The following is a 23,105-nucleotide window of genomic DNA, read 5'->3' as shown; positions in this document are numbered from 1 at the left end:
TGCAACCCTCCAAGGATATTCCTCCACAGGTCATCACTGACCCACCGCCAAACCTGTCATGTTGGATGATGTTACAGTCATTACAGACTCTTTCACACCTGTCATATGTTCAATGTGAACCTGCTCTCATCTGTGAAGAGAGCAGGGTGCCAATTGTGGACCTGCCAGTTCTGGTGTTCTCTGCTGAATGCCAGTCAAGCTGCACGGTGCTGGGCTGTGAGCACAGGTCCCTCTAGGGGATGTCGGGCCCTCATGCCACCCTCATGAAGTCTGTTTCTGACAGTTTGGTCAGAAACATGCACACCAATAGCCTGCTGGAAGTCATTTTGTAGAGCAGTGATCCTCCTGTTCCTCCTCACACAAAGGAGCAGATACCGGTCCTACTGCTGGGTTGATGCCCTTCTACGGCCCTGTCCAGCTCTCCTCATGTTACAGCCAGTCTCCTGGTATCTCCTCCATGCTCTTGAGACTGTGCTGGGAGACACAGCAAACCTTCTTGAGATCGCACATATGGATGTGCCATCCTGGAGGAGCTGGACTTCCTGTGCAGCCTGATTGGGCTGCAGGTACCGCCTCATGCTACCAGTAGTGACAAGGACACTAGCAGAACACAAAACTAGAGAAGAATCAGTCAGGAAGGATAAGGAGAGAGCAACTGTCTGTGACCACCACATGTAAAACCATTCCCTGTTTGGGGGTCGCCTTGCTTTTGCCTCCCCTCTTCAAATAACAATCAGTTAAGAAGAGTTTGGTGAACCCCTGGCTGCTGACCACAAACAGACACATGCAGACTCAGCTGAAGAGCACTCAAATGCTGGTTCAGAGAGTAAGTGCAGCGATGAGTCACAGAGCTGTTTTTTTTTCTTTCTTTCTTTTTTTTTTGCTTTACTTCCACAAACTGGAGCAGGGACAGACACGATGGACAAAATAAGCAAATTCCCCTTTCAGTATGTCTTTATGATTTTTTTTCAAAAACAAACTGTGTGAGGAACTGAACACTGATGCTCCTCACATTTCGCGGTTACTTCTGTCTCGCCTGAGGGTCTTCTGGTAAATTATATTATTGTGCAATACCACTGCTGTTTTGTTTCCTTCTGTCGACTGTTTAAATGATGAACAGTGCAATACGCACCACAAAGGCATATTGTTAAGTTATATATATATATTGTATGACTGTATGTAATCTGACACACTTTTGGAGGAGTGGAATGAGGACAGTCCTTGCTCTCCGACTTCTCCAAAGTGCCTTTTTAAGTACAAAATAAAGAAGTGTCTGGTGCATGAATGGAACACAGAATGGGCCTAGGAGGCACAGTCCCAGGGGCCCAGAGTGTCAGGGCCCCACCGGGGCTTTCACCTGCAAAATGTCACCTAAACAGACACTCACCGATCAAGAATAGCCACAAAAGGACCGCAAAGATGTGCAAAACAGCTGCAAAGACACAGAGACTCAGGACATCTATGAAAAGGGGAAGAACAACCACAAAGGGATACAAAATGACGATAAAGAGATGCAGAGCAACTACAAAGTGACACAAGATGACAACAAAGAGACACAAAACCACAGAGGCTAAATAGCTATAACATCTGTATGTCCTGCTCCTATGTAGGAGAGGTGATGGGGCCTTCTACATGACTGTGCCCAGGGACCCACCAACAACACACCTCCATGCTTCATGTTTTTAAACTTTGCATGGTGTTTCACTTTTAAAGAAAGTGTGTATCTAAGAAGTTAAATCCTGACTCATACTGGATTTTTGAGGATGATAGTAACATTCATATTTGAGGGTTTAAAAATGCAACTAAAATATCAGCTGATAGTTTCTTGAAAACAAAAATAACAACACTCAGATATTCTTGATACAAATCTTTTTTACAGACAAAGCGGGACTTTTTACAGCGTTTAACTCAACTAGACATCGCCCTCTGGTGGACAAACTGTGTAATGGTGACACTGTTTCTAAATGACCTCAAACCTAGTTTGGCCTTTCTGTACTGAAGTTTCTGACTTAAAGGCCCTCTTAGCTTGGAAAAGGGGCTGTATTTCTTTTTCTTTTTGGTTTCATTTTACAACCAATCCCTTTTTTAAAAAATGTAGCACTGTGAGACAAAACCCAAAAATGAGCTTGCAATGTGAGAGGGAATGAGTCATGGCAGAGCATAACAATGTATCTATCTGTTCTGACATGTCTTGGCAGGTATTTTTGTAATCTGAGTTTACTTCAGCATAGTTTAGAACAGTCTGCTGCTTGGATCTGTTAATACCAACTGCAACTGGGGTCATATTTTAAGGCCACACCTCAGTAGGTGTAACTTATGTGGGCGGCTTGAGCTGAATGTGTCTGGTTATTCAGTGGCTTCAATAGTCAAGAAAAAAAAAAGAAAGAAATCTCATGGCTCCCTAAAAAGATCATAAATGTGAGATGGAAGAAAATGCATGACCATGATACAATCGAGTATAATTCTGCATTTAATTTCCACCACCACAGTGTCTTGTATATGTACATAATCATGATATACTAGCCCTTACCCATTGGTAGCTTTGTCACCTTCTACCTATGCCAATCCTCAATGCCTGTGTGCAGTTTCACATAGATTGACCACGTCAGTGAGTAGAAAAATGTGGGACAGACAGAATGACTGACTGACAGAATGACACACTGACAGTTTACGTGATTAGTACAACATACTATACCATGACTTAGTCATACCAAAAATTAGAAAAAACCCCCAAAACATTGGGCCACAGGGGGAGCCACAGCGATCGGTCACATTTTAGCCATTTTTAAGCATTTTTCTGTTGTTATAGCGCCACCCAGTTGCCAATTAGAGTTAAATTTCTCCAGTCACCTTGAGGCGTCCTGTTCTACATATCTACCAAGTTTAGTAAAAATCGATATGGCGGTTAGGTCTAGATTAGCTCTGTAGCGCCCCCATTTTGTTTGATGGGGTCAATAATGGAGGGATCCCCTCAGATTATGTGTGGTCATATGCCTACAAAGTTGCGTGGTGATCTGTGAAACCCTTGAGATGTTATACACCTTTATGTGATGAGCCACGCCCTCCGCAATATTCATTGCCTTATAGAAGCTCAGTTTTAGTAAGTTTTCCAACTTTTGCCAAGAGGGAACTTTAGATATTGGTCCCTAGATTATGTTCACCGAGTTTCATGCAGATCGGTCAAACTTCCTAGGAAGAGATTGATTTTAAGTGTTTTTCAAAAAATTCAAAATAGCGGAAAATCTATCAACTGGAAGTTATGGGTTCTTGAGGCAAATTTGTTCCTCATGAGGAGAGGCATGTCTGCGCAAAGTTTCATGTCTGTACGACATACGGGCCATGAGATATGCCCATTCAAAGTTTGCAATTTCAATTGGTTGCTGTAGCGCCCCCCTTTGGCCAATTGATGTAATATTGCTTCATTCGCATCCTCCCGTGACCCTCTACCACTGTGCCAAATTTCACATGGATTGACCAAGTCATTGAGGAGAAAAACGTGGAACAGACACACAGACAGAGTTTTCGTCATTATATAGTAAGATATTACATAATTACGTTACAAAGAGATAATCAAAGTGAGTCACAAAAATGACTTTAGACTTGACCTGTCTAAATCAAAAAAGACTTGCACCTAAATTTGAACTTTAACACCAGTGACTTGTGACTTCACTTGGACTTGAACCTTCTGACTTTAAAATACTTGATACCTTCCCCTACGCACAAAGATTAAATAGTAGTGCGATGAATCACTTCATTTCTGTTCATTTCCTGAATCAATTCACTGTAATGCTTTTCATTCCCAGCAAGTCAACATTTAATTCCCCAGATCCACTTTGAACCAATCCGACAGCATCCAATAAAGCTGCAGGAGAGAGCCGTATTACGTTACTGGGCGCCAGTCAGAAAAATGATACCAAAGATAGTCTTGATTGGATCCAAAAACTATGAAGTGAAAAAAAAACCCCAAAACAAACCAACTGCAGTATGCAAAATCTGTGGGTCGAAAATGACAGACAGAGAAGCAACAACTTCCATAAACCTTGTTTAAACACAAAAATACAAATTTTGAAAAGCCTTCATGATTTTTGTGAATTCAATAAATTGTTTCTCTGTTGTTAAAATGGCGTTACATTTAGTGAAGAGCAAATTATGATTTTTTTTAGGACTTGAGACTAACTTGTGACTTGCAAACAATAACTTGGTTCCACCTCTGAGTATTGCTTATAGGATTAATCCCTGTGCTTTTTTGGCACGAGCTTTACTTCCTCATTATTGTGAAGCCTCACAGACTCCATGGCTGCATGTTTAAAAAAAAAGGCTGTAGAAAAGTGTTGACAAGGACACGCTTCTCTTTTCTGTAAAGTGGGCTTGAAATTGAAAGGTACATTATATATATTTTTCTACACCCACACGCACAAACTGAGAAGTAACTTTTCCCCTACAACTATAACTGCACTGAACCAGTCCACTAAGTGCTCACTATGATCTGTCAGGTACAACTGACTTCATTACAATACAGTGACAGCTGCTGTGACTAAAAATTAACGCATTAAAAACCAGAACACACGATGTAAAAACATGGGGTGGGTGAGTGTATTATTCTGTGTACACAGAGCTATTTATTGCTATTTTAACTTTTCTTTTTTAAGCATATTCATTAGAGCATCGATGCCGAAGTTGCGGACTTGTACAGCGACAAAGGTATTCTATTCACCTCTGTACAGTACGTACCAATGTCAGAAGTTTACTGAAGCACAAAACCTTTTTCAATTCACAGCTCATATTTTACTATTATTTTCCCATCCATTGAGTCGGGCCCACAGTGTGTACACACACCACACCTACCCTAAAGATAAAACCTGGTTTTTGACTGGTACTGTACTTTATGCCCACTTTGCTCTTCAGTTACTGACCTTGTCACATTAGGTGCACCCTCTTGAAAGGCGATACGCCCAAAAACTAAACACTTGGGTTTTGTCTTTATAAGGTGTTTGCAGCTGCCCAAATAGTCACTGTTTGCTATGTCATATCACCACAGAAACTGGGCTCTGCTGTGAGGTATAAGAGTTGTGGCCATGCCTTTGCCCTCCTGTTTGTGGATTCAGCCCGTGGCCATCTACAACGCCAGACCACCTTTTCAGGAGCCGTAAAGGAGCCTCAGGAGGTGAGATGTGAAGCAATGTTTCCTCCAAACCATGGTTGTCCAATTGGGCTACATGGAAGATTCTTTGGGTTTTCATTTAAATTAATTATACAAACTGATTCTTCTAATTTAAAGCTTCCAACTCTGGTTTCTGGTGCGTGATTAGTGAAATAAGCTCAAACTGGCTCTACTTGGAAGCTTCGATGGCACAGGATTGGACGCAGCAGGATATTTGTTTAGGGGGAAGCATTAATGCAAAAAGGACTGGAAAATGTTACCAGATGGGATCTTTCATTTTTCGTATCAGTGTCTTAGTACAATATGATCTGTTTTTACATTTGAATACTGCTTTGTTTCTACTTGCAGCGATGGCGTTCCAGTCAGGTGTGATCAGCTCGCAGCCTCAGGTCTCTGTCACACAGTACTCTGTGTCCCCTGGGTTAACAGACTGGAGTTCAAATGTGTGTGACTGCTGCGAGGACTGTGGCATCTGTAAGTGTTAATGTGTGTTTGTGGAAGCAAGTTGACATTAACCAACACTGTGACATGAATGTGACAATATGTGTATACGTCTAACCTCCAGGTCTTTGTGCAACGTTCGTCCCTTGTATCCTGGGCTGTAAGGTGGCTCAGGACAATGGGGACAGCTGCTGCCTGCCCTTCCTTCCTGGTGCCATGATAGCTTTGAGGACAAGCATGCGCAGCCGATACCACATTGACGTAAGTGTGCTAAAGTTGTTGACAAAAACAATAATACAGCTGATATCTTCCAGGAAATAAAATGCCAGTTTATAACTGTGAAATCTGGTCTATAAAAAATATCCTCCACCCCATACAATTTTTTTTTGTTGCATGAAATAATGATGTTTGTCACCAGTTTACTGTCCCTGTGCTTCTCCCCAGGGCTCGGTATGTGATGACTGGGTGGTCATGGCCTGCCTGCCTCTGTGTGGACTGTGTCAGATGGCACGTGAGCAGAAGAGGAGAGGATGAAAAGATAGAAATGAATCTGATTTTTTAAAACTACAAAGAAAGAGGAAATGTGGAAATTTACATTCCTTGTTTTGTACATGATTTCTGTATTTCAAATAAAAATTTAAATGTATTTGCATAACCATAGTTAGGTACTGTATTACCTAAGGATGTAGAATGATTGCCTGACAATCAGACTAAGTTGCACCTGTTTGTTTCACTTTATTATTCTATAACATGTTATATATATATATATATATATATATATATATATATATATATACAAAATATATATCTCTAATATATCTGAGACGTTGGCAGCAATTCAGAGACTATAATTCAGACAAAATGTCAACAGAGAAAAAAAAAATCAACATTTCAACAGGCCTGTACTTTTAAACTTAACACTGAACAATAAGTGACTGTATGTATGATGAAACTGTCTTTATGCAACAAACCAGTGATGAAATGAAGAAGAAAAATGAAGAACAATGACTTATCTCTGACATTACATAAGCCACTTCACAGTGGTGAATTTGCACACGTTATTTATTTTGGAATAAAATTACACCTGAATACTGCTTTTCTTGAATACAGTGTTATTCAGCGACATATATCATGTGTTCATATAATGTTCTATAAAAGGAGTAATTTATGTTATGTTTAATAACTGATGTATATTAATTGAAGTAACAGTATTTCAATAAAAAACCTCTTCGATTTAACATGTTGTGGCTGAATGTGAAAGTAAGAGACTGGGCTGCACCCATCTTCCTCTTTCTCACTTAGTGTGTTAAAATACCCACGGCATGACAAGCTCTCTGAGGAGGTGAGGTGAACAGCGTTCCTTGAACAGGTGAGGCTGACATTGCAAAATAATGTTGTTAATTTTAACTTCAAACACAGTGATATACTTGGCAACTACTGGCAAGTGTTTTTGTTATCAGACAAGCTTGTGAAAGATTGTGTGAAAGATTATAAGTGGGTGACGTCTCACAGGATATCACTGTTTGCAAAAGTTGTTACTGGGACAACAGTCAGTTTATAGACTATAAATATCTTTTTTGAATAGTCTGAATCTGTAATATAGGACAAAAAAATGGGAGGATTTTTATGACAGTTAATGTGAAAGGATTAATTGCTGCCATTACACACACATGGGTTGTCACAATGTTGCTATAATTTAGTCATCTATAGTCCATTCCTAAACTCCAGGACAAACTATTTGCTGTTTAGCCGACAATTGTCAACATTTATGGCATGATTTTAAAAATATCAAGTGTCTTATATAACAAAGCAGAACAAATGTCAGGGGGAGGAGGAGAAACAGAAGCAAAGGGTGAAAAGGGATATGAAAACTTTACAAAAGAGGAACCCACTTTTCTTTATGCAGCACAAGGCGAGAGATATACTTGCTGTTAACCACGCATACACATGCACATGATGGCTGCCTCATGTCACTTGTGTCCGAGCGTAGGTTGTGCACCTTCTCAGGAATTAACGAGACGTATCCACAAGAAGATACATGAACAGTCGGGGCAGTGTTGGCAGACAGAGGGAAAACTCACCACTGTCACGATATGCTTTATATAAACCATCTACAAAAACGTTGCTGTCAATTTTTCTGCCATGTTCCATGCTGATCTCAGAATTAACAATACAGTAACCTCCTCGGGTGTAGCTGTCTGAATTTTTCACATCATGCAAATCTGAAAGTCCTATACAGTCTAAGTTCTCTGGTGAGATCCTCCAGTATCATGCATAATACATAGACAAGTATGTGAATAAATCCATTCACGATACAGCCGTTTGTCGATGCAAACGCATGGTTAGAAAGCAAGTATAACTCCTGCCTTAGTTTTATTACACAGCAAAAGCTCAGGAATTACTGGAATGCTGTGTGACAGGACTTTTACGTGAACCTGTCAGGGTGTGAATGTCAAACCCCGTTGTTCTGGATGTGAGCCAGCAGAACCAACATGAGTCAAAGAACTTTTGTTTCAGAGCTCTGTTTTCTTTCGTCTTTCAGCATCAAACAAATGTGAGAGAACAAAGAACAAAGAAATCAGGATGCTTTCAGACCTAGAGTCTGAATCAGGGACTAATTTTGTTACAAAGTTGCATAATTGCTTAGAGTTGGTTCGTGTTCTCGCGGCAGCATTTACAAGCGGACCAGATAAAATGCCTGTGTGAGAAAGCTGCTCTTGACTGGTCAGAATTTCCATGTGGGGAAAATCCAGGAAGTAAACCAAACATTGAAGAAGAGCACACTTGCAAGATAAATGTGACACTTTCTAATGTCACAATGGAGGGACAACTACACAGGTTGATTTTAGATTTTACTATACTGCTGTCATTGTTCATTTTAGTCAAACCATACAGTTTGAAAACGAGGTGCGGCTCCAACTAGAAAACAATGTTTTGATGCATTGGATGTGCTGAATGGGCATATTAAGGCAGCACAGGAGGAGGTGCACATTAATAATCCTCCAGGACTGTAACATGCTCATGTTTAACCCAAACAACGTGTCACGTGACTGCAGTTGGTTCGGATCGAGGTCGGAACACATTCTCACCACAAATGAACCGCACCAGAATTTGTTTTTAACTGTACCAAGACCACCTCTTCAACAAGGTCTCAATCCGCACCTGAGTGCGATTGCTGTGTTCACACCTGCCCAAACAAACTGCACTCAGGGGGAAAATGAACCGGTTAGTTAAAAAGAACCAAACAGGGCAGGTGTGAAAGCACCTTCACTGACACAAAGGAACGGTCCCTCCAGCCCACAGACAAAAGGCCAAACAATTTTTAAAAAGGGCTTTAAATACTCCTGGGTCAGTCTATTATTATTAGCAAGGGTGAAATTAAACGGAAAATTAAAAGGTATTACAACTGTCACTTACATCAGTCTTTTTAAGGATGGCTTTTAAGGTGTATAATAACTAGAACTCACAAATCAGGCCACAGTTAATTTTACTAAGGCTGGAAAGAAATAAAACACACAAAATAAAACACACTGCCACCTTCCCCATCCCCAAGGTCCCACTTGGTACAGTCCACATTACCAAATCCTGATGGAGCGAGGGGCATTAATATGTGCACGTTCAGCAGTTGGGAGAACTCTTCCTTGAGGGCTTATTACCAGAAAAGGATCTCTTGGTTAAGGTTTGGAAAAAAGCAGTGCTTTGGGTAAAAATTAATAGATTTCTGTCAGAAATTGTTGGAGATATCCTACAAGGAAAACTTCTTCCAGATGTGCGTGTTCCTTAGAGCACCATCCTCAACCAGGAAGTGAAAAAACAATGACTAAAAATCAAAGCAAACAAGAAATAGTGGAACAAATACTGGAATCAAAACATACTAAATGAAGCAAATGTATTAATCAGCAAAACTGGATCCTAAATTTAGACGATAAACACACGTCACATAACCAAAACAAATTATTCAACTAAAGAAACTTTTCACCTGACTGGTGAGTGGAGCTCCCCAGTACTGATTATACTGCAAAACCATAATAAATATCCATGTCAGACTTCTTATTAAAGTGCACCATACATCAGACAGAAATGGAATGTAATATTCATAACTATGTTTTCATTAGTGTATAATTACCTGAAACTAAAAATTGTTGTTTTCATTACCATAGATTGAGCACACAGGAGAAGTTTCAGTTGGCTGTAATCTGCAACCTCACCACTAGATGCCACTAAATCCTACACACTGGACCTTTAAAAAGGTAAATTTAAATCGTTTGGAGAGCCTTACCATTAAATTATCCATCTACTGTACGAATACCACACATTTTAGAGACACCTTGAAGGAATACGTCACCAGCAAAATGACCATTTGTACATCAGTTACTCACCAAGTGTTACCCTGAATTCATGAAGAAAAGTTGTTTTTCTTGCATTTCTCCACGGTGGACAACCCTTTGTGAATTGAAGTAAATGGGGACTGCAGTTAACAACAGCAAAATATATATTAAAACATCAATGTACAAACCCCCACACAACATATGCAGTACAATCCAAGTCTCATTTATCAAATCATGTGCTTGGCAATTCCCAAACACATGATTTGTTGCTAAAACATTATGATTTAAAACATGTCAGTGCAGTCTCATGCACGGCCTAGTGGTTTAAACTCTGCTCAAACACACTCATGGTGTGCTACTATGAGCCATATTTGAATAAAGGTAACAACCTATTAAGTCTAAATTAGATTAGATTACGAAAAGGTCTAAATCAGCATTCATTAATATGATTTACTACAAGGTGGCTACTCTGCAGTCGGCTATTTATAGTTATTTAGTACTTTAACTCTGCAGCGTGGGTAGTGAAAGCAAATGAATCTGTCCACACACTATTAAATCCTTTATTTTCCTCCAAGACTTCCTTTTTTGTATTTGAAATCCATAGTAAGCCATGCTAAAGAGACTCCAGGTTAGCTGAAGTTCAGCAAAATTTAGAGGAAAAGGCACCAGGTCGTCGACGTATGACGCACATTTTAGTTGATGAAAAGGTAAAACATTTTTTAATTCGATGTATAGGCTTCACATGTTCACAATTGTAGAATGCAATAATCACTTTAGGGCTGCATCAATGACAAATAAAAATCTGAATGTTTTTGTCAAAGCCACAGGGAGCCACTGGAGAGGGTCTTGAAGGCTGCATGCGGCTCCGGAGGCTGCCTACCCGTTCTAGGTGAAAGCATTTTATATTGTAACATTTATAACAAAAATACATGTGTTTGAGAAGTACTAAACATAGCACTAGATAAACGAGACTTGGATTATACTGCACGAGTTGTGTGAGAGTTTGTAAACTGATGTTTTAATGTAATTTTTGCTGTAATGTTTCAATTCATTAAGAAGGTTCCCCATTTTTGGATTCTCTGTTCACCATGGAGGCATGCCAGAAAAAAGTTTCTTCACAAAATCCAGCTAGTTACGATGACCAACTGATACACAAATGTTCATTTTGTAAGTGACGAATTCTTTTAAATTACTTTGACAGTTTTAGAAATATTCTGTAAAGGTATGAAAACGGGGTCACCATGTGCAGTGTGAATGGTGATATGTGTATGTATACATAAGGATTGTGGTAGCAGTTCTATTAGAATTGTTTGATTGCTTAGAGAGTAGGAAGCCTGATCTGATAATGCAACTTTCAATCTGACTGTACAACATTACAAGTGATATAAATCCTGCTCTCTGTCCTCAGATTCCTGTACCACGTTCATCTGGTGAACAAAAGGCCCAACAAACAAAAACTGATGAAAGTAATGTAAAGGACAAATTCTCTGCATGACAACAAGACAAAATGGCGAGTCTAACTTATCAGCTGTTGTCAGTTACACTTGCTCTCTGTGCTGTTCACCTCATCAGTGGTTACAGCTTCAGGAACTGCATCGAAGACCCATACCCATATGGACAAAGTTTCAAATGCATCCTTCGGAAGGAAAGTAACTTGTCTGCTGTTATAGGAGACCTGCCGCAAACTGCTGTCAATCTCACCATCACCATTAACCCTGTGTGGCACATTCCCAACATGAGCTTTGTTAATCTAACAAACCTAGAATACCTCAGGCTAGATCATAATTACTTAAGGAAAATCGATCCGTTCGCTTTCCAAAACTTGACTCGACTCAAATCTCTGAATGTGTCCTCTAACAACATATCAAAGCTCAACCCTTATGTGTTTAAAGACCTGCACAACCTCACCTATCTCTCGCTGACAAACAATTCATTAAAGCAGCTCCCTGTCGGCATTTTCTCCACTCTTGTCAATCTGGACACTTTAATCATGAGGCAAAACTTTCTGACAAATTTCTCAGGGATTGCTGAGTCTGTGTCACATCTACCAAAGCTGAGGGTACTAGATCTTTGCTTTAACAATTTAACCAATCTCAAACACTCAAATGCGTCTCTACCCAAATCTCTCACGACATTATATATCTGTAGAAATAATCTGTTAACATTAGGATGTCACCAGTCGTTTCTTGGGTTCATTCAGCTGCTAGATTTGTCATACAATCCTCGGCTCCCTACAATGGCTTTTCAAGGGGTGGATTTAAGTCATATAAACTATCTGCGCTTGCGTTCAACAAGTGTTAAGGTAGTGGAGTTTTTAAACATCAGCAATGTCAACGCAGGTTACGTTGACTTCTCTGGCATGGGTCTTAAAAATGACACCCTGCTCACAGAGCTATGTACATCGCTGAAGGGAAAAGTGAAATCGATTAAACGAATGGGCCTGAGTAATAACGGGATCAAGAATCTAACAAACTACACACTGCAGTACTGTCCTACTATCACAGGGAGTTTGAATCTGTCCCGCAACAACCTGAAAAGCACAGATTGTCTTAAGTTTCTTGATAAACACACACAAATAAAAAGCTTAAATGCAGAGCATAACCATATCACCAGTCTTCAATCCTGTAAAAAAAAAAAAATGGTTTATTTAAACCATCTGGAAGAGCTAAGCTATCGTTACAACCGCATCCTCTCAGTCAATGCCTATGCTTTCAGTCATACACCAAATATCAAGACACTAAAGCTTAACATAAACACAGTTTCTTTTCTCCACCGGAAAGCTCTCAAAGGGCTAAAAAGCCTCGAGATACTCCGTTTGGACAATAATCTCTTAACTGATTTGTTCAATGACACCTTTGAAGATAATGTCAACCTGCAAACCCTTAACCTACGCAACAATCGCATTGCTGTCATTTTCAATGGAACCTTCCTCAGTCTCAGGAATCTGACTACACTGGACCTAGGAGGTAATAAGATCACTCATTTTGAGCAATCTGGCCTCGATGGACTAACAAGTCTGTCCAAATTTTATCTAGATGGAAATAACCTCAAAGAGATTGACACCTCCCTCTATCGTGTATTTCAAGACACACTAACAGTGCTGGATTTAAAAAGTAATCAGATTTACTTCTACCACAAAGTGACCAGGTCACCATTTATGAATCTCAGTAAACTAAGTGATTTGAAATTGGATGGGCAACGGCCACATGGCCTCTCAGTATTGCCCCAAAATTTTTTCCGTGGCCTCCACTCACTGAAATCTCTGTATCTTGCCAACAATAACATCTATTATCTTGCTCCTGATGCCTTCGATGATCTGACAAACTTAACTTTCCTCTCACTGGAAAGCTGCTGTGTTGGGGTGGCACAGCTGCAACCTGGCATTTTTAAGAATCTAAGAAATTTAAACATATTGAGTATGGAAAATATGGGCATTCAGACCTTCTCAAAGGAGGTTTTTGGGAATCTTACAAAGTTGCACAAACTGCAGCTCAACCGCAATGTGATGCAGAGCATTCATTTTGAGATACTAGACAGTTTACCTGAACTCCACTACCTTGATATACGCAATACTCCTTTGAGCTGCACCTGCAAGAACCACTTGCTGCAAAACTGGACATTGCATAACCGCCGTGTCCAGGTGGTCTATCTCTACAATATGACGTGCCTGGATGATGACCAACACAATTTCTACAACTTTAAGACCAATGTTTGTTACATAGATCTAGGAGAGTACCTGTTCTTGAGCACAGCGATTGTGATTTTTCTGTTCACAGTCACTCCATTACTTTATGTCAAACTCTACTGGAAGATGAAGTACGGCTACTATGTGTTTCGCTCCTGGTTTAGTGATCAGTGGCGCAGACTCCGAGAGCAGGAGGAAAATTGCAAATATGATGCATTTATTTCCTACAATTCCTCTGATGAACAATGGGTCATTGAGCAGTTAATGCCCAACCTGGAGGGAAATGGATCATCTTTTAAACTTTGCCTACATCACAGGGACTTTGAACTTGGCCGTGATATTGTGGACAACATTGTCTCTGCTGTGTACAGCAGCCGGAAAACTATCTGTGTGGTGAGCAGGAACTTCCTGACAAGTGAATGGTGTTCTCTGGAAATCCAACTGGCAAGCTACCGGCTCTTCGACGAGCACCGGGACGTTCTCCTGCTCGTGTTTCTGGAGCCAATCTCTGAGAGGCAGTTGTCGTCCTATCACCGCATGAGGAAAGTCATGTTGAAAAAGACGTATCTGCAGTGGCCTGGCTCAGACTGCACTAACCCCACACAGGCCCAAGAGCTGTTCTGGAATAAGCTACGTAGGGCGATGAGAACAGGGAGCAGATTTGAAACAGAGGAAAACTGCAGTGAAGGTCGTGAAAAAGAAGACAGAACAGAACATGCTGATGCTCACACCTCAGATGAAAACTATTACTTGCTTCCATAAAATGTTTTGACATTTTTACTGGTGATTGTCAAGACAAACTTCTCACTGTGATAAATGAATAATACAGTTTTCTGCTGCAGGGAATGGGTCATGAAAATATGATGTAAATGTGCAGTGTGACAATTCATACAAGCATGAATCAGAAATGTCATTTAAAATCATGTACTCAGTTTAATCATATTTAGCAATGCTTGACAATGTATGTCTTTTTTTAAATTATCCCACAGTTGTACAAGAGTGTTTCATTACATTTAAATGTTTCCTACATACACAACTAAATATCAAACAGCTTTCACAGTAGCATGTTCTTGGCTCTTGGTCTGTAAATAATCTCCCATGACGAAGAAATGTGTACAGTTCTGCATAATAACATAAATGCTCCAAGGATGCAAACAAGACATAATTGTGTGTTTCTTTATCACAGCATAAATGGGACAAAAGAATAAAAGAGGTAACTCTAACAGCTATAACTGTCACATTTAATACTGTGTTTTTAGTAAAATATGAGCACACAACATATATTCTTGCCAAACAAAAAGTCCTGATGGTATTAATTAAGAGAGCACTGTTTTTTTAGTTAACCAAAGTAATGTTCACAGGCATGTCTCTATGCAAAGCTTCACCACACATTAGTACAGTCTCATAGGAGGGAAGGACCAACGCTCAGGGCTCGGGAAAGAAGAAAGGGGAGCTGCTGGGTCTCTTTCAAGCATGTAAGATGGTGGGTAATGCGTCATGTCAGTGTGGTGGGACCTGAGGGGAGGGCAAGTTGAAGGGTGACTGAATTGGTTGAAAGCCTGGAAGCTCAGTTGAGGATAGTTATTTTGGGCAGAGAAGGGGGGAGCAAAAGAGTATCTGTCAGTTTCAAATGGGTCTTTTCCCTGAGGAAAGTGCACTGGCTCTGCTGAACGTCTATCTGGCAGCTGTGGTTTGTAAGGAAAGAAAGGCTCGATGCTGCTGCCACTGTACTGAGACCCACTGCTCCTCTCTGGAAGTGCTCTGGTGTGCTTCATAAAGCTGTCTTCAAAGGAATCAAACATAACAGCCCCTCTGCTCTTTGGCCTGTTGAAACTGTCTTCCCAGTGCTGAGAGGCTGCGGCTTTTTCTCCCCAGTGTGAGGTGGAAGAGAACAAATGATCACTGGCTGTAACTCCACAGGGCTCAAACTCCATGCAGAACTGTGGAGGGCTAGCTGGTCTGAGGATATCATCCAAAAGGCTGACAGAAGTCTCTGCAGGGCTTGTCAACCATTCAGCAGTCTTCACAGAAAAACCAGAAGGCATTTTATTCCAGAGTAAGGGAATCTTAAATTATCTGAGGATTACTATCGACAAATCTGGGGAAGTAAATAAGTCGCCATTACTGCAGTGGCATCTCCCTTGTGTTTAAATGCAAGCTGTCCAAAGAAGTGTGCAATTTTCTAAATTTACTTTTACTTTCTATGTAACGCTACTTCTTGTCTTAAAGGAGCAAGTACTTCTCATGTTCCTTTTTTGTAAAACTGTGATTCTACTTTACATACAGTATAGTAATACAGTATATTTTGGAGCCAGTAATCTACTTTTTACTTCACTACATTTGACTTTTTCACCTTCATTACAACTAGTCTGCTCTAAATGCAGGAATTGAGTCAATGGGTGGAGAGCACGTGAGGAGCACCTCTACTGCAGGTGCTAAGCTGCCTGGAAGAAAAAAGAAGCACCATTTGAGTTCTGACCACAGTGTGGTGATGACGGAGCAAAACCCAGAACAAGTGGCAACTTCTAGTGACAATCTGTGACCACACCTGGCCACACAGACAGCAGTCACTTGATGAGGAGTTGTGCCTCCTGAAAAACACTGAGCTCTCCGCCTTTCAAAACTCCTCATCTGACTTCTGCAAGCACACTTAAGTTCATACTGTAGGTGAGAATGTAGTTAGTCAGCTAATGTAAGCTATGTTAATTTTTTATGTGTAATGTTAATCTTTGATGTTATGATAAGGAAGAGAGGGGTAGAGAGGAAGAAATGGAGACAGAGCGGGGGATTTTTCATATCTCAATTGTTTAGACTTTCCTTATTCTGATTTTTCAGTATTTTGCACTGACCTGCACACCCTAAAAATACTGAAATGGAAAGTAACTTTTACTTTAAGTAATATATTAACCAGATTTATTTATTTATTTATTTATTAAGTTATATGTTTTTTTTTTATGTAAGTAATTGCACTTTTACTTAAGTACAGGTTTTCAGTACTCTACCTACCACTGCCAGTGGTCCCACAGAATAAAAAACTCAGTCAACTGACTGCAGCCTTATTGGGAAAATAAGCTTAGTTGCTCTAACTTGGGCAATGAACACAAAGTAAACGTTACTGATATAGAGAAGGCGTTCAATGTTGTCTGGTGTTTCGGTTTTATGAGTGAGAGGTAACTGACTCATGACTCTCAGCTGAATGCATCATGGTTACTCGTAGTGACTGCAGGCTGCTGCTGAAATACGAATAGAACGTGTGTATTCTTGTGTAAGGTCTACATTTTACTTAAATCACTTTTAAATACATTCTTTATCTATGACAACCACTTGTATAAGTAACTGAGAGCAACCACAGACACATTTTGCTGAAAGTCACCAGTAAACAGTAATTGAACTGAAACAGTGGCAGGTATGTTTAGGAGGAGCTGTTTTTTTTTTTTTTTGTCACCATCAGGAGCCGTGACCAATGACATGCCACCACAGTAATGGCGGCGCTGAAGATAGCGGTCACCGGATTCGTCTATAGAAAGGGTAACAGCTGGAACATATGTGGACTGAAGTAAAAGAGTGGCAGAGTGCAGGACTTACCTCTTCTAGGTTTTGGTGTGGCTGTGACCTGGACTTCCAGTTAAAATGCCCACTTCCCCTCAGCCTGAAAGATGTGGTTGTGTGGGTGTCAAATCGTGGCTGACTGGCAGTGTCGGTCTGAAACGCTGTTGTTGATATATTTAAAAAGGAGAAGACACGACTGAAAAACTGTCCATAAACTATAATATTTACAGTGCTTACTACTGCTTTTTTATAACAAGAAATGTATTGTATGGACTGACGCGAATACATGCTGTTGTTTGGTACTCATTCAACTCCCGATAACGGCCACTTTAAAGGATAGGTTTATAATTCATAATAACAGGGTCCATCTTAAGACAATAGTTAATTATCCCTCCTGTTCACACTGGCCAATAAAAGATGCTATCCAAATGTGCTGTCAGCATAAGTGATGGTGACAAAACCCACAGTCCTCGTTGTGTGCAACAGTGTCTGAAGTTAATATGAGTTAGACAAAGCACTAGACTTGTACCAATTAATCGGCAGTGCTTGGAATTGGGCCGATTTTCATGACCTGCGACCGGCTGGTCAGTCTAAAATATGCCGATTTAAAACACTGGTCAAATTCCTGCCGCGCCGCATGATTAACATCGTGTAACATCAGCAGCGCACACACACGCAAATGTGCAACTCACAGCTTGGGCGATGTGAGGAAGTGAAACATGGGCAGCTTCTCACCTTCATCATTCACATATCAAAAGAGAGAAGGAGACGTTGTTAATTGTCCGTGTTAAACTGTGCACTGTGCTGCTTGAAACTGACGAAACGCGTGTCCACGTGCCGAAGAATGTGCACCTTTTTTCTAGTTGTTAAAATAAGAATTTCCATGACACTGCACTTTGTAGATGTGAAGATCTGTGTGAATTTTCCACAGGAGATATTTTTACTTTTTTATCTATTCAAGAAATTACCCACAAATGCTATACACCAAGAAATATTATTTTATTTATCTGTGTTTTCATTTTTACTTATTTATTTTAATACTGTACCTGAAGTTATATTTGAGCAAATAGGAAAATGTTTCTTAACCTGTGTCACTGTTTTTGTTTGTTTGAGATGATTATTGAAAAGCTGGTTGCATCTTGGTTAAAATGTTCTCATAAAGGAAAGATAGAAAATTTTGCAATATCTTGTGTGCTGTAAAGTGGTTTGTAAAAAAAAAACAATGAAATCGGAATCAGCCAAAATCGTTATTGGCCGTCCAAACACTGCAAATCCGAAATCGGGATCGGCCAAAAAAATTGTAATCAGTGCAAGTAGTCTACAAAGCACTATGACACTGTTAGTATCCCTCCACTGAAGATAAACAGAGAAACACGTTCCATGAACACAAAAAGAGTAAATTTAGCACTCAAAGTACTAACTTTGGAAGATGCAGAGCATGCAGGACACACAATACACATTCCTGCTATTCTGAATGATGGACAGATGGCAGTGATAACAGCGATTTGTAATATTGGGCTATATAAATACAATTTTGGCTTGACTTGACATGCAAAGACATGTAGTAATGTTCCAAGGCAAGGAAGAAGACTGCAAACTGGTAAACACAGATGTAAACAATGACCTAGGTGGTAAAAGCATCAATACTTGAATGGAGTTCATTTTCATTACCACACTTACAACGACACGATCCCTGTTAACTGTACATCGATAGAATAAAAAGTACCAAATCTACGAGATAAGCAGATCTACAATCAGATTTTCAACCTATGGCTGCACAGATGAAACAATGGGAAAGAAAATCAACTGGTCCTCAACTTGTGGCTGTTACCGCATTCTCTACAGCAACAAACCCACCACGTGACTGGAGGCGTGTCTTCAGTAACTTTTTCTGTACCAGCACTGTGTGGAGGTTGTTGATAAAAAAAGAAAAATCTATTGTATTTTGTGTGCCTGGGACTTTTTTTAAATTCTTTTTGTGGTGGTTTTGAATGAGGTATCAGTTATCCATCTGTATTAATAGTTCTGTATCAGAGTTTAAAATTAACATATTAAATGTTAGGAGCATTTGGCTCTGTAGGGCAGCTTTAATATGGACAACTAGCACTGTCAATAATGGAGGTAAAAAGTTATCGATAGGAATCCTTGAACATCAATAATGCTGGAAAAAATTAACTTATTAGTCATTTTATATGTAAACTGGGAACCATTATATCTCTACGAAGAATTTTGTGATTGAGATATGTTAAAAGATACAATAAAATTATTAGCAATTATAAACAACCATAATCATTGATAAATTACCATATTTTATTTTTATGAGAATCCCAGAGTTGTCTAATATTTTAGAACTTACCTGGAGACAAGAGTTCATCCATCATGGTTGGCTCCTGATGCTGGACTTTCTTTGCGGCGTCCGCACCAAAGCTGAGGCACCGCTGCACCTCGAGGAGGTTCTCCTGAAGCCAGGGTCCATGCCTCTCCCGTAGAGCTTTCAACAACACCTCCCTGCTCTCTGCCACCAGGTTTCTCCTCCTCAGATGCGGGAACTGCAGACAGTCACACAAACCTGCTGCCAGTGCGCTGACAGACTTAGATACACAGTCAGGGTGTTGTCTTCTCTGCTGTATGTCAAAGCTGTCAGCGGTGTGTGAGCTGGGGAGCTGAAGTGGGCTTGGGCTGAGACCATGAGGTCGTGTTTGGTGGACAGGAGACTCCAAACACTGGTTCTTTGGGGTGTGCTCTGGAGTAGAAATCACATGACGCTTTACCTTTCTGTTCAGTGTCTTCACATTTGCTCTGACAACAGTGGGAGTCAGCTGTGACTCTCTGCCCTTTTCAGACATGACAGGGCTGCTCTTCTTGCTCTCCGTCATCACTACAGGGGGCGAGCTGTGTTTAGATGAGAGAATGCTTTTAAAACTTTCAGATGAAAGATCAAGCTGTTGCTGTGGTTTCTGGCCGGGAGTGATATCTGATCCCTGACTGACTTTCTTCTGTGTCTTCTGGCAATCATCATTATCAGCACCCACCAAATCATTTGTGGAGAATGGAGAAGGAATGTGAGATGTTGAAGATGGATGTGAAGTAGCATTGTTCTTTTCTTGAACTTGCTCTCTGCTTTTCTCCAGTTTGCTCTGCTCACTTAACAAGCGTTCAATGTCGATAGACTTCACCTCATGGTTGAACAGACCGTGGTGTCCAATCAGTCGACTGTCTGTGATGATACTGGGCTCCTGTGCGGCAGGAATGACAGTCGGAAACGGTGCAGCTCTTCTTGCAGAGCAATGACAGCCACTGTGACAGCAGTTCTGGGAATGTGCTACATCTTTACTGCTTTGGCGATGGCAGTGATGGTGATGTGATTTGGGCTTGGAGGCCTCTCTCCCACCACCTCTCATCTGACTCCTCTCCTTGCGACTCCTCAGTCGTTTAAGTTTGTGCTGCTGCCCATCTGTCATACAATAATGGTTTGAGCATTTGCAGTCTACAGTGAATCTGTTCACTGAGCAATGTTTCTTATCTGTTGTTTTTATTTGCTTGTTGAAAACATTTAAGATGTTTTCTTTGTCTGGTAAAGCCCCGCCACACACGTGGCTCATGCTGCATCAGATTCTGTAGAAACAAAACTGCAGTTAGTCATTTGTAATTCTGTAGAAGATATAAATAAGAGAGCTGGGGAACTTCAATGAGGTAGATTATTTTTTCATGCAAGAGAGTGCAGAGTCTCTGCTGTGAATAGTTTAGCAGAGACAGACAGCAGTTGACATGTAGGCTACAGTTACACACTTGCTTTACATGAGCATTAACTCTGCTCATGTTAAATTCACACAGAACCCTCAATTGAGGATCAGTTTTTGAGGCAACTAATGTGTGCATCATTTAAAAACATTACCACTAATTAAACAATACACACCTTGCAAAGTTCTGCACAGCTGAAATGCAGCATTTACAGTATTTTATTAGTACCAAGGCTAATTTTGTCAAAAATTCAGCTGCAATAAAACAGATTCAGCCCTTACCAATCAACCATGTAATGCATGGTAACGGCTACATAGCAACGCTTATTGACCCCTTTATTATTTCTGTCTCGCAGCAGCTTGTGCTCTGTGATAAGACTCACAGAAACCACACAGATATTTGCAGTTCAGTTCAAGTCAGCAGTACTTTAAGATCATAAACAAATGCTGATAACAGTGCAGCTCAGAGGTTCTAGCAAAAAATGCACATGTGGCTTTCAGCTGTTGATGGCATTTAGATGAACTTTTACATTATAAACCAGAACAGCTGCTGGTTTACCACAGCCACAGTCTCTGGGGATTTTATCACTGTAGACACGATTCATACACAGACAAAATCCACAGAGCTGGCAGTGGGTCTGGGCTTCCCACTCTACGGTGACACATATCTAATCTACTTGGGCAGAGGTGATATCAAAATGGCACTTCTAAAGTGCAGGACTCACATCACAATGTGTTCAAACAGGCTCACAGGCATCTTGTCATTTTGCAGTGGGAAACTTTGTAAAAAAAAAAAAAAAAAAAAACTATCCAGGGGAATTGACTTTAATTTGAGTTGCAAATAATTTTGAGGCAACTATTTCCAGGAAAGGTGTTTTACATTTTGCACAATTTATTCCATGTGCACCATGTCAAAGGCCCTTCACTTTATAGATTGTGAAAAACAAATCCAATTTATGTAAAAGAGAGCTCACTATATTAACTCATTCTGTCAATAAAAGAAGATATATGCAATATATATAGTCATTTCATTTCCGTAACTGCTTATCCTGTTGGGGGTCATGGGCAAGATGCGGGGCACATCCTGGACAGGTTGCCACACTATTGCAGGACTAACATACAGAGCCAGACAATCATTCACGCTCACATTCACAATTTTAGGCAATTGAGTCACCAATTAACCTAACCTGCATGTCTTTGGATGGTGAGAGGAAGCTGGGGCACCTGGATGGGGCCCACACTGACACAGGGGGAGTGTGCGTGCACCACCATGTTGCCCCAATATATCTATCTATATATATATAAAGCATAACAAACTTTTGACTCTTGGATGCCTTAACACTTTGTACAAGTGGGAAGTCAAGACAATTTCTGACACAGGCCAACAGAAAACATGACCTCTCTGTACCTGGAAATGAACCAACCAAGTTTATCTTTGTCTCACCTATTTTTAAAAACTGCAAAAACAATCTCACATGGGTAAGCAACGGAAAAGCAGAAAATGTGACACCTGACTACCCGGAAATTAAACATTTAGCATTCAAATATTGGAAGGTCTTTCTTCCACCCCCTTTAAACACGGCATAATATTAATATTGATCACAACTTCAATGCAACTGCGCCCCCTGCGGTTCAATACCCGACATTTGGATTCATCCAAAGCACAACTGGAACATAACTGTTAGCTATTCTTGCTAGTTGGTGGTTAGCAAACGGGTGACGATAACGTCCACCAGGTGCACTTTAACTTGAAGCACACGTGTACAAAGTTAAAGTATTTAGCTGTAGCTGCTAAGAACACTATACTCTATAACTCTAGGCGCATGTCATGCGATAGAAACAGTGAATCTGTCACGAAACACTTTTATATAAACTTAAAATCATTAATTAACAGCGCTGCTTACCGTCTGTCGTTTTATTGCCCCCTGTAGATCTGTCGTTGCTCGGCAACATGTAGTAGATGTGTTTCCCTGCGCAGCACCAACTCCCTCGAACACCAACGGCTAGGGCGAGTCCACTTTCACAGACGCGGGGGGGAAACTGTCTCATCTTTTATATTCTTATTCACTTGAACAGTGCTTTATTTGTGATTTCATTATAATATGTGCTTTTAAAAATCAACCCCAAGCACACAGCACTAGTAAAGTGTCAGACGATGCTAAAATGTATCAAAACATATGCGTTGTTGCCGTAGACTATAA

The 23,105-nt window shown here is 40.3% G+C and overlaps 3 protein-coding genes across 7 annotated transcripts; 2 read left to right on the top strand and 1 right to left on the bottom strand.

Annotated features, from left to right (window-relative positions):
• Positions 1 to 346: 346 nt before the first annotated feature.
• si:dkey-250k15.4 (uncharacterized) lies at positions 347 to 22,930 on the bottom strand. Of its 2 annotated transcripts, none has more exons than XM_049582570.1 (4): positions 22,809 to 22,930; positions 19,521 to 20,779; positions 17,201 to 17,325; positions 347 to 474 (listed from the first exon to the last, which is right to left on the bottom strand). In XM_049582570.1, exons 2-4 carry the CDS (start codon positions 20,764 to 20,766, stop codon positions 430 to 432), a joined length of 1,416 nt encoding a protein of 471 aa, XP_049438527.1. In that variant the 5' UTR covers positions 20,767 to 20,779; positions 22,809 to 22,930; the 3' UTR covers positions 347 to 429. The 2 variants fall into 2 exon arrangements, with proteins under 2 accessions (XP_049438527.1, XP_049438526.1); XM_049582569.1 differs by lacking the exon at positions 347 to 474 and adding an exon at positions 14,988 to 15,636 and having other exon boundaries at positions 22,809 to 22,926.
• Positions 3,574 to 6,840, top strand: cnfn (cornifelin). Of its 2 annotated transcripts, XM_049582575.1 has the most exons (4): positions 5,052 to 5,164; positions 5,510 to 5,635; positions 5,727 to 5,863; positions 6,047 to 6,840. In XM_049582575.1, exons 2-4 carry the CDS (start codon positions 5,512 to 5,514, stop codon positions 6,134 to 6,136), a joined length of 351 nt encoding a protein of 116 aa, XP_049438532.1. In that variant the 5' UTR covers positions 5,052 to 5,164; positions 5,510 to 5,511; the 3' UTR covers positions 6,137 to 6,840. The 2 variants fall into 2 exon arrangements, with proteins under 2 accessions (XP_049438531.1, XP_049438532.1); XM_049582574.1 differs by having other exon boundaries at positions 3,574 to 5,635.
• Positions 6,906 to 14,387, top strand: tlr21 (toll-like receptor 21). 3 transcript variants are annotated; one of them, XM_049582566.1, is made up of 4 exons: positions 6,906 to 6,971; positions 9,763 to 9,852; positions 10,752 to 10,819; positions 11,339 to 14,387. In XM_049582566.1, the coding sequence occupies exon 4, from the start codon at positions 11,438 to 11,440 to the stop codon at positions 14,375 to 14,377; it is 2,940 nt and encodes a 979-aa protein (XP_049438523.1). In that variant the 5' UTR covers positions 6,906 to 6,971; positions 9,763 to 9,852; positions 10,752 to 10,819; positions 11,339 to 11,437; the 3' UTR covers positions 14,378 to 14,387. The 3 variants fall into 3 exon arrangements, with proteins under 3 accessions (XP_049438523.1, XP_049438525.1, XP_049438524.1); XM_049582568.1 differs by lacking the exon at positions 10,752 to 10,819; XM_049582567.1 differs by lacking the exons at positions 6,906 to 6,971; positions 9,763 to 9,852; positions 10,752 to 10,819 and adding an exon at positions 10,987 to 11,097.
• Positions 22,931 to 23,105: the final 175 nt, after the last annotated feature.

This window comes from Epinephelus fuscoguttatus, linkage group LG8, assembly GCF_011397635.1.
Source record: "Epinephelus fuscoguttatus linkage group LG8, E.fuscoguttatus.final_Chr_v1".
Lineage (NCBI taxonomy): Eukaryota > Metazoa > Chordata > Actinopteri > Perciformes > Serranidae > Epinephelus > Epinephelus fuscoguttatus.
The sequence above is the reverse complement of the archived record's forward strand: the minus strand, read 5'-3'. Positions and strand labels throughout refer to the sequence as shown.